The following is an 11,721-nucleotide window of genomic DNA, read 5'->3' on the forward strand; positions in this document are numbered from 1 at the left end:
TGGTCAGACAAGAATCATTTCCCTTCTGCTCTTTATAAAGCGAAAGGTGGATGATATGTTCTGCACTTTATAAAGCTCAGATACATCGTGCATGACACGGAACCAATAGTTTAATACAGCTACACCTTGTGCATGTTCTGTGTCACAAGGGAGTGAATGAACTTGGTGTGAGCATGTGAGGGAAAGAAAAATGCTCCCTAGCCTCTGCATGCACCAGTACAACTTTTACTTAATTCAATTCAATGCGCGTACCAACCGTTCGCCCTTGTTAGTATAGCATTCGTGTTCCCTGGTACTCCGTCATCAACCGTTTGAACATACCCCCTCCTCCGTTGTAAAATGATTCAAGTTAAATTTGCTTAAGTTTGACCAACTCTTGGTGTTCCAGATGTTTATATATATTTTTAGACTTGCTCAAACTCAAACAACTTTCACTTGAGACAAACACATGTCTTCAATAATTTTGGAACGAAGGTAGTATGTTGATTGTGTAAAATCATTGTACTCTTTCACCATGCGTAACTTGCATAGTATTAGTCTAATAGAAACCTCACTATTCTATATATAAATATAATGTACCAAGTGAGAGATCATCAACAATACTCTCTTCGTTCTAGAATATAACGTGTATCAGTTTCATTGAAAGTCAAACATATATACATACGTTTCGCCAAGATTATAGAATAAAATATTAATATTTGCAATACAAAATATAAAACTATTTTTCATGATGGATCTAATTGATAGAAACCTAGTATTATAAAACTGACACTTTTTTTTCCAAAAATCTTGATCAAGCATGTAGTACAAGTTTGACTTAAAAAAAAACTAGTAAACCTTATATTTTGTAACGGGCGGAGTAGTTTTTACTACTCCCTCGGTCCTAAATATAAGTCTTTGTAGAGATTTCAATACGGACTACATACAGATGTAAGATGGCTAGCAGCGTTGTTCACACGTATACCACATATATAAGTTTCTTATTTTCAACGTAACTTTGAGTTTCCATTTGTATTTCCTAGGGAACATGCACCCATTATTGACTAGAGCAGCATACATGGAGCTGAAAGGACAAAACATCCATTGCGTACAGATTCGAATGAAAGATATCTTGCTCTTGAGATAGTTTAACCCCCATCGACCTATGCCATCATTTCGCAGCACTGAATTATATATAGTACATACTAGATTAAAAAAACTATATAAACTTTGACAAAGAGTTTACAGAATATAAAATATAAATATTTACCATACGAAATATCTACTATATGGAAACATATTTCGTGAGGATATTTTTTTGAGGGGGATTTCATGATTAATCTAATACGTATTATTTATGGCTGAGCAACAAGGGAGTTCAGGCTGTCGCATGCACCGCGCGCATCCTAATTAACAGCAAAGTATCAGAGTATGGCTAAAAGATAGGAAAGACATCCTGCGAGAGAGTGTGGTGCGTCCTCTAATCTAGACAAAAGAAAAGATAGACCATTGCACCATGCAAGTCTCGTATCTCTAGTTCTCCACGGCAGGACCAGATACGGTGCCCTCAATCCACATACAAGCAAGGTCATTAGCGCTAAACTAAACCAGCACCTACCACCTAGGCACCGACACTCCCTGGCCACCACACCGGCGTTGTGCCAGCGATGGCTGACCTCGCTGGGGGCGCCGTCCGCTCCTTGTTGGGCGTCATCCGCGACGAGTCTAAGCTGCTGGGCGGTGTTGGTGGCGACGTGCAGTTCATCAAAGAGGAGATGGAGAGCATGAACAGCTTCCTCCTGCACCTCACCAGGAAGACGCCCCGCAGGGGGGAGCACGACGAGCAGGTCCGCACATGGATGAAGCAGGTCCGCGACCTCGCTCACGACTGCAGCAACTGCATCGACATCTACCTACTGCGCGCTGATCCGGCGGTTTACCGCGCCAGAGGAATTCTGCTGGGTTACGTGTGGTGGGTGCCTTGGTTCGTGAACAAGGCGGTGGCTCAGCACCTCGCAGCCATCCAGCTGCGCGACCTCAAGGTGCGGGCGTGCGATGTTGGTGAGCGGCGGCTCAGGTATGGCGTCGAGGTCCCGGCCAAGGCGGACTCCCACAAGCAGCTAATGGAGGCCGCATCACTGTCATCACCGCCATTTCAAGCTGCTGCTGCTGCAGCTGAAGGAGACCATGACCTGGAAGAAGGCTACTACTGGGCAACAAACAATGATCCACGAAGGGAGCGAGCCTTCTCCAAGCCCCGCATTCGTGAAAAGTGCACTGAAACGCTAATGCACTGGCTCCAACACCAAGACGACGATGGCCCATTCCAAGCCATCGCCATTGTAGCACCGGATGAAGAGGACGGAAGCGAAATTCTAGATAAAGCATTGCTTCATCATTCCGTCAAGGAAAAGTTTGACCGGGTATCCTTTTTAAGTGGCATGTCTTACTTTTGCCTGAAAGAACCGTGGGATTATCTTGGCGACATCTTGAAGCAGCTGCCTGGGGAATCAGTGGACGAATTTGAGGAGAAACAAATCAACGCGAAGATTGGAAAGATCCAGGAGAAGGTTGAAGAGCACCTGGAGGAAGCTGGTAGTAATAAAGGTTACCAGGTTGAACCTTTGGAGGTATTCTTCCGCATATTGCGGGTGATACTCCAGGACGCCACCATCAGCGAGGATCCACATCAAACGCAGGAAAAGATCCTTGAAGAGTCAGCGGAGAAAATGAAGAAGTATTTGGAATCAGCTGGTGAAGAGGGTTCCTGCAGGATTAGTGTCGAGCATCCTGAATGCGTAGACATTCTGCGGGAGCTGCTTCCCAATCCCAAGCAGGCCAGCACACCGGCCAAGGCAGCTTCAAATAAACCGGCCGGCGAGGATCATATCGTGAAGAATATTAAAGACATCACATTGAAGATTCAAGTACAGATCGCCCCGGAGCTGCTGCCTGTGCTACTTCACCATCAAGATAAATCAGTGGAAGAATCAGGCCAAGACCAGCTATCACCGCCAGGCCAGGAGGACTGCAGGGAGAGGATTGAACAAGCCCTGAAGAGGATCAAAGAGCACCTGTTGCACCTGTGGATTGAAAAAACTGCAGGGAAGGTTAAAAAGCATCTGCAGGGTAAAAGGACACTGATCGTTCTCCCCAATGCCTCTGGCTACAAGTGGGGCGAGACCGCACAAACCTTTCGAGATTTGGGTTGTAGTTCAATGGCAGTGGTTGTCACCACAAAATACAAGAATGGGGCCAACGAATTTTGCAGCTATGGGACGGAACCCATCATTTATTCTTCCATCGAATACTACCGTAAAACAGCGCTCCAACTTACAGATAGGCGTGTGAATGACGATGAGAAGTATAATGCCACAATCTTCCATGAGATCTTGGAGAAATTGAGGGTGAATCAGTTCTGCATAAAGATGTTCATCCATGCTCTGTTTGCCAATCCAATGAGGAGCAGAGAAGAACTGGAAAATCTGTGCAACAGCCTTGTGTTCGGAGAATCCCAATCCGTGGGAACAAATGGCTACAAGATGATCAACTTCTCCTACAACGATCTGCCTAGGGAGTACAAGACCTGCTTGTTGTATCTATCCATCTTCCACAAAGACGAGAAGATAAACCGGACAAGGTTAATCGGCCGGTGGGTTGCGGAAGGACTGATAACTAGACAAGACTGGCCCAGTTCAGTAAGTCAGGCTGAGCATTGTTTTGAGATACTTTCCGACTTATGGCTTGTCCGTCCCTGTGACATTGGTGCTGCAGGGAAGGTGAAGAGTATTACCTTGCATCCAAAAGTGTACAACTTCATTGAGAAGAGGGCCAGGAAAGAACACATTCTAGACACACGACTTTCTCGGCACCTGGCTCGCCACTTCTCTGTTCTCAGCAACATTCGGCTCCGTCCCTCGGACAACATCCTCGACTTCTTGAAGCAACCATCCGGTGCATCATCCCAGTTAAATCTCGTCAAGGTCCTCGATCTGGAGGGCTGTTCTTCCCTGAGAGATAACCAACGATTGCTCAGGAACGTGTGCACCTCGTTAATACTACTCAAGTATCTGAGCCTAAGGAACACGGATGTCACTCAGCTACCCAAGGAGATCAACAGGCTCCAGCAGCTGGAGGTGTTGGACATCCGGCACACTACTATGAATGTCTCCGCCATAAAACACCTCATGCTACTAAAGTTGAAGCGTCTGCTGGCTGGCCGCGCCAGCACTGGTGGTGTTTGTGATGTGAGCATGCTTTCCACTGTCCAAATGCCTCACAAGGTCAGAAAAATGACGGACCTGGAAGTGCTGTCACATGTACATGCTTCGGAACATCGTCATGCTACAGAGATGAGAGAGATTGGCCAGCTATGGCAGCTGAGAGTGCTTGGTGTGGTTATTTATGATTGGAAACCTCAGCTTAAGAACTTACTGCAAGGGATCAGCAATCTGAATGAATGCCTTCAGTCTCTGTCCATCGAGATCAAGCCTAGGCCTGCCACTTCCAGCCAGGCTGCTGCTCCACCTGACATACATGCAGCGGATGCTATCACCTGCGAAAACACACCCAAGCTTCTTGAAAGCCTGAGCATCAGTGGAGTCACAATGTATGGGCGTCTTCTCAAGTTGTTCTTTGCTACAGGCTGCCCCAAACTTGCCAAGGTATCTCTTCATAATACCTCACTGTACCAGGATGATATGGAATCCCTCGCAGAATTGCCCAACCTACGCAGCCTCCGGCTCCGGCGGGTTAATTTACACACTAAGGGCAGGCTTATAATCCATAGATTCCGGACCAATGGGTTCCAAAATCTCAAGTATCTTGTTGTTGAGGGGGGCGGCATCACCAACATCGAATTCGAACATGGAGAAGCTCCTAAGCTTGAAAAGATCGTCTGGCTTACCGAAGGGATAGAGTCTCTCTTGGGAATCAACAACCTTCCCAAGTTCAAAGAAATGGTATTCAGTGCTGATGGCAGGCTACCAGATCAGGTCATACAAGCCATGGAAGATCATCCAAACATCATTGAGAGGAATAGAATATTGCATTGAGACCAAGCAGGCAAGTGCATCTATGGTTCCTTAGTCTCTCTTTCCATTTCCATCCACAAGCTCAAGCACACAACCCCATTCTAGTATGTTGTTAGTTTTTACATGACAAGAATGCCATATCATTTATACTTGTCATATTTAACAAAATTGAACTGTTAATGCCCTATTGTTTTCAATCCTCTAGAGCATCACATTTCTCAATTTAAGATCAGTACTGCATCAAGTTGAAACCTATATTTCTTTGGTTTCCAAATTCCATATAACGATTTCATGGTGTCTTGCCTAGCTATTCACTAAAGCAGACTTCAATTTTTTTTTCAGGCCTGCTATTTACAGGCTGGTGGTACTCTGGATGCCTTCTACAATCTTGCTGCCAGTTGCAAGGAAGTATTGTTGGGATTAATTCGTCTATAAAGAAAAGGCTATAAAATGGTTATTTGATTTCAGCAATAGAGAAGAAAATAAAAAAATATTTTCTTGCATTGTAGCATTAGTGGTTTGTTCCTTCAATCAGTGTGAGTCATTTAAAAAACCCAAAAAAACTAGACAGGAAGAAAAACTCTAAAAATGAAAACAAAAATTTGGTATAATGTATTTCCTTTTTCTTATTTCTTTGTCAAACAATGAAAAAAATGTGTGTTAACATTTTTCTCCTTTTGGGGGTCGAGGATGGGGCTGGTGGTGTTAGCTTAGAAAAAAAAAATGTATTTTCTCTTTTTCTGTGTGTTTGTGTGGGTTGCGGATGGGGGGTGGAACTCCGCCTATGCCATTTTAAGGTAACACTTACAATTGCGTAGCCGGTCCCAAGCCCGGAAAAAGGAGGAGGGACCAACCATGTCTTAATAGAGGGTTAAGTGTGGTGCTGACTCTGAAATGTTCTATTCATCAAGAAGGAAAAAAAACTTCAATATTCAAGCCAAAGGGATTTTCACTTGGGCCGCAGCTGCAAATAAAGTGAGTATCGACCGAAACCCATTTGAGTCAGTTGTTACAGACATCGTTTGAGCATTATTGGATCTTTTCTTTCAATGATTATCTAACATATAGGTTCTCCAGGAAGAAAATGAATTCACGTTCATATTCCAGATGGACATATTTCCATTATTGTTGAAATTAATGGAGAGATTGGACGGTCTTACCAACATCCAATGAGCTGTTGGTGAATCTTCTTGGTAGCGTCCATCGTCTACCAGAAAGAGTATTTTGGTCTGTTGATTCCCCCTGGTGGTGTTGATGAGACTATTTACAGCAGCTAGTAACAGAAATAACAGAAGTCCATCTTGTCGCCTGGGAATGCTGGCCAAGTGATCTCCCAAGGTATTTCCAAGGAGGGCACATCTGTGTGCAGGTCCTTTTTGTTACTGATGATGCTCTTGGTGCATGCCTTACCTGAAGCTTCCATTCCATGTGCAGAATCTTTGATACACTTACCTCGCTCGCAGAGCGACAACACCTGGGACTCTGAATTCCTCGTTTTCACTCAGCCTCACCACTAGCACCTACAGCCAGCTGGTGCCGGTGCAGTATCAGTACCGTCACCAAGCTACTTATTCGCGCAAGCCTTGAGATGAGAATGAGCAAAACAATTCTGGGCTGTAGCATACTCCTGTTTTGTGCTTGTTATTGTAAATCTACAAGCGTGTCCGTCTGATTTGTGTGCGCGTCAGTATCAAATGGACTAACATGGCAAGTAACCGGTGCAAATTGCTGAATTTGGTGCAGCAATATACAGTTTCTTTTTGTCCAAATAGCTAAAGCTTTGCGGGAATTTAAGCTACAGCACTAGAGGTTGAAAAATGTATTCATATTCATATTCCATACTTCCATTATTGTTGACAGCTTTATCAAACCAGGCAACTGACAGGAGGGTTGAGGAATGGGGTGAACATGAGCACATCGCATTCCCCTGTAGCTGTAGCACGACGAGATGGAATGGGGTGGAACCGGTGGGGATTCTCCACGGCAGCATCCGCCGTCTATCGGAGTCCACTCATCCGCCACAGGTAAAGATTAGGGACGGCTGAGGGACAGGAAACAAATCAATCGATCTGGGGTTTCTCGCCAGAGAAGAGAAGAAATAGGGGGAGGAGAAAGGCTGACCTCGATCGGGAGACGGCGATGAGGGCCGCCGCCGGGGACGGGCGCTTCAGACTCCTTTCTTCCGCCTGCTGGGGATTTGCATCTTGTGTGTGTTGAGGGTTTTTTTTTTTGACTCTGGTAGTGTGTTGAGGAGAAACGATGGGCCAGACAACGACCAATATAGCCTAGCAACACCTCCTTAAACGGCGCCCCTATATCTCGCCTTCAGGAGATCCTATTTGACGACCTATGCACCCCAGCACGCGGAAACAATTAAAATAATGAAAACAAATAATGTTCACATTTTTAAAACAAGCTTGCATATTCACAAAAGTGTTAAGAAATTAGAACAAAATTAACAGAATTTAAATAATGTTCATGAAATATTCATAAATGTTCACAAAAAGGTGGAAAATTGCAGGAATTTAAAAAAATCAAGAAATTAAAATAACTTCATAAGTTGATAAAACGTTCGCGATTTAAAAAAATCATGCATGTCAAAACATTATTAACAAAAACTGTTGTGAAATATAAAAACTATTCTCAAAATTCAAAAACTGTTCACAAATTTTGAAAACATTCACAATTGAAAGAAATGTTAGCAAATTTGTACAAAATGTTCACCAGTGTGAAAAATGTTCATGATTTCAAAAATGTTTTGGAATTTTGTAAAAAAAACACGCGTTCAAACAATGTTCATGAATTTGAAAATTGTTCTTAGAAATGAAAAAAGAAAAAATAGGAAAAAAAGAAATATAAAGAAATAGAACAATAAAAAAACTAATGAAAATGAAAAAAAGAAATAGAAAACATAAGAAACTTTCCAAAACCGGTGGGGAATAAACCATAAATGGGCTGCCCAAAAAGCCGGATCGGGCGTTCGAGGAGGAGCGCACTAATTCGCTACGTGGGAGTAAATTGCTCCAAACCATCGTATTGGTGGCTAGGGTACTCCAAAATTATCGTTTTTGCCAAAAAAATACAAAGCATCACCGCTTCTGCGTCAAGTGAGTAACAAATTGCACTAAACGGGCTAACAGCCGTGACTAACCACATAACGACTTCCTGGGCCCACACATCAGGGTGACATGGCATGTATATACGAATATGATGTTGAGGTGGACTAGGTCCCACATGTTTTTCCCCATCTTTCTTCCTCCTGCCCGTGAAGTCCACCCCACCCCCGCCGCCCCTCCTGCTCCCAGTCACCATGGGCAGTACCCGATGCCGCGAGCCATGGCCATGGGATCCCTCGCCGCCCCCTCTTGCTCGCAGCCGCTGCCGCACCGCGCCATTGCCATGGGGAGCGGCCAGCAGCGGGTCGCGGCAGCTCCAACAGCAGTGGCGAGTGCGTGCAGCGGCAGTGGCCAGCAGCGGCATTTGATTGTTACCACGCATGACCTTATTGCTTTTCTAAATAAACTAACAAGGACCCGATTGCTTTTTCTGAAAAGTTACAGGGACTTGATTGTGTATTGTCCGCATAGATATTCCACGTTGGCCTGACAAGTGGGTCCAACTAGTCAGTTCCACAGTTTCAAATCAGTGAAATTTATTACTCACTTGACACAGAAGTGGTTTTTTTAATGATTTTTGACAAAAAAAAGATAGTTTTGGAGTACCCTAGCCACAAATGTGATGGTTTTGAGCAATTTACTCGCTTGGTGGTGACCTACGCGTCAAATAGGGATCGCCCTCGCCTTCAGCGAGTCTAGCTTCCAACTTCGCTGAAGGAGCGAGCGGGTTGAGCCGGGCACGTGTGCAGCAGGCCACAACCTACTTATTCTGTTTTTCCTGCATTCTGTTTTTGTATTCTTTTTTATTTTTTGTACTTCCGTTTATACTTGAGGAGTAGTTATTCATCCCCTCTATTCTAACATCAATGCACCATAATTTTACATTCCATAAATTTTGTCTTATTTCATACGTAAAACGAGAACGTACGAAAATATATAATCGCCGTCAAAAACATTTTATGTTACGTAAAATTACAAACATAAAAATAATGTTAAATATACATAAAATAAAATTTTCTTGTCATATAACCTATAAATTTCATGTAATGAATCAATATGAGTTTGACTATTTTTATTCCAAATGAAATTTATTAATGAAATGATCGTAAGATTACCTCGGATGGATAATAACTTATATATATTGAAAAATGTTTGAACAAGTATTTCAAAAATTTGAACAAGTGTTTGAAAGATATTAATCAAGCATTCAAAAAATGTTGAATGTGCATAGAAAACTTGTTAATCAAGCATTTAAAGAAATGTTAAACAAGTATTTGAAAAATCTTAATCAAGCATTTGGCAACTGTTAAATCTGTATATAAAAAATGTTGACCATGTATTAAAACATGATGAAAAAATTGACCATGCATACAAAAACCTTAGTCAAGCATTTAGAAAAATCTTGAACAAATTTCTGAAAATTATTAATCTGGCATTTGGAAAATGTTAAATGTGTACCAAAAATGTTGACCATGCATTTAAAAATTGTTACGCTTTTCAGTTGAAAACGGTTAATCAGGCATCTAAAAAATGTTAAAAATGTATAGAAAAAATGTTGACCATGTATTAGAAAGGTTAATACTGTATTGACAATATTAATAAAGCATTTGAAAAATCTTTAAAATGTGTATAGAAAAAATATGGAACATGTATTACAAAAATGTTTAATTTGTACTGGAAATATGTTAAACGTGTATTAGATAAATGTTTTTGACATAGACAAAAAGTGTAGAATAATAATGAAAAGACCAACGAAAATGAAAAAAAGAAACAAAATAAAAAAGGAAATGAAAAAAAATGAAGAAACAAAATGCAAAAAAAAAAGAAAAAATTCAGGTGGGGGGCTCTGCCCCCCCCCCCCCCCCCCCCGACCTTCAAAAAAAACATATGGAATTTTGTGTTTGCAGCTGGGAATGATTTTAGTTTTTTTATAAAACTAAAGTATTGTAAAACTACAATAATTTAGCCCGTAGTTACAAAATACCATGGTTTTGAAATAATAGAGTATTCTGGAGTATCGAAACTACAGTGGACCTGTTTGGCCAGTTCTTATGCATCAACGTATTAGCTAGCTAGCCATTTGAAGTAGTTTTCAAACGTGCGCATTGCTATCTAGTTTCAGATGTGCCGCATTGCTAGCTAGCCAGATGTTGCAAACTGATGAACAGCCATGCACAGAACAATGGCATGCACAAGCTAGACCGGTGAAATACTCTGGTTACTGCAGTAGTTGCGTGTGAAGAAGTAAAAAAACTGCAGGTACTGAATTTAGAAGCCACGCTTCTCTGTGTACTGATACCCTGCTCTTTCTACTAGTACATACACTTCTTTTGTAATTTGTCTGAAGCATGCATTCCTGTCCAGAACCCAAATGCCAGCTTTGCCTTGTGCACCAATTCAACGAACCTAACTGGACTCTACATCCTTAGCTTTCACTTGTGTGATGACTATCTTGAGATCAGCAGCGAACCAATCTTAGGTTTTTCACAAGTGTCTGTGTTCTTTTTCCTGTTATTTTACAGAGTAGCTTCTGCAAATGCCATAACAAGCACCAATCTTCAGAAAAAGTGGAACCACAATCATGCAGCAGAAGCAGAACCACAATCTACTGAAACTGCAGTAGTTCTTCTTCCCGGCATATACTGGTCGCATGCAGTAATGATTCCTTGATACTATAATATATCCTAGTCCGGTACAGAGTATAACTAGCTTCTGATATGCTCGAAACTGCCTACAAAATGCAAATTAGTCCTCGCCTCCCAACAAAGACAAAGCGAATATTCCGTTGCGATCAAAAGATAAAGCAATACATTCGTTACAGCTATACAGCTTACATACCTTCATACCCCTTCATTAATTCCAAGAAGTAGACGCCATAGTGTACCTGACCGGGCATATTATGAATTTTATAGTCGGTAGTCTAGTGAAATAAAAATACCAGCACTAACTCAACAATTAGAAAGAAAAAAAAAATCATATTTCTTGTAGTATCTTTCACTGCTTGTCTGCTTGTGTGTGTTTGGCATGGTTGACCTTCTGCTACTGCTAAGCTAATACTAGACGATTTGGTTTCAGAAATAAGCCAAGTGCATATAAAAGAATGTGAGGTCCATGCTAAAAACATTAGAAAACAAAGGAAAAATCATATTTCAGTACCATCACAAACTAGTATTAGGAGACCTGGGGCAGCGGCAGGTTCCAGAAGACTTATGGTTGCTCTAGCCTCTGCTCGGTTACTCTGAACCACACAAAAAGAAAATGGCATTTGTTTTCAGAACAAAGGATGACTCATCATATCAAATATATGATAAGCCAACGATATATTTTGACCCAATGTGTGGGTTAGGACTACCTGATCCTGATTTTGATTTCAAAATGTGTGTATCTAAGAAATAATAAACCATCACTTCCTTGCCATAAACTGACCAAATCATAGAATTAAACATAATATCATTACCATAACCGACCAGTTTGATAAATAACCATATGAAGATCACAGCTTTATGACCAGAATCAGCAATAAAGTATGCTTGCTCCATACCTGGAGGTCTTGACCAGCAGGCGGTCAGCAGATGGCTGGTATGTCCTAGGCA

At 41.9% G+C, this 11,721-nt stretch overlaps 1 protein-coding gene across 1 annotated transcript; it reads left to right on the forward strand.

Moving 5' to 3' along the window:
* Window positions 1–1,646: 1,646 nt before the first annotated feature.
* LOC147963117 (disease resistance protein PIK6-NP-like) lies at window positions 1,647–5,033 on the forward strand. Its single transcript, XM_087529471.1, has one exon. It carries the CDS (start codon window positions 1,647–1,649, stop codon window positions 5,031–5,033), a length of 3,387 nt encoding a protein of 1,128 aa, XP_087385597.1.
* The last annotated feature ends 6,688 nt before the right edge of the window (window positions 5,034–11,721 follow it).

This window comes from Triticum urartu, chromosome 6A (assembly GCF_056163025.1).
Source record: "Triticum urartu cultivar PI428250 chromosome 6A, HENAU_Tu73, whole genome shotgun sequence".
NCBI lineage: Eukaryota > Viridiplantae > Streptophyta > Magnoliopsida > Poales > Poaceae > Triticum > Triticum urartu.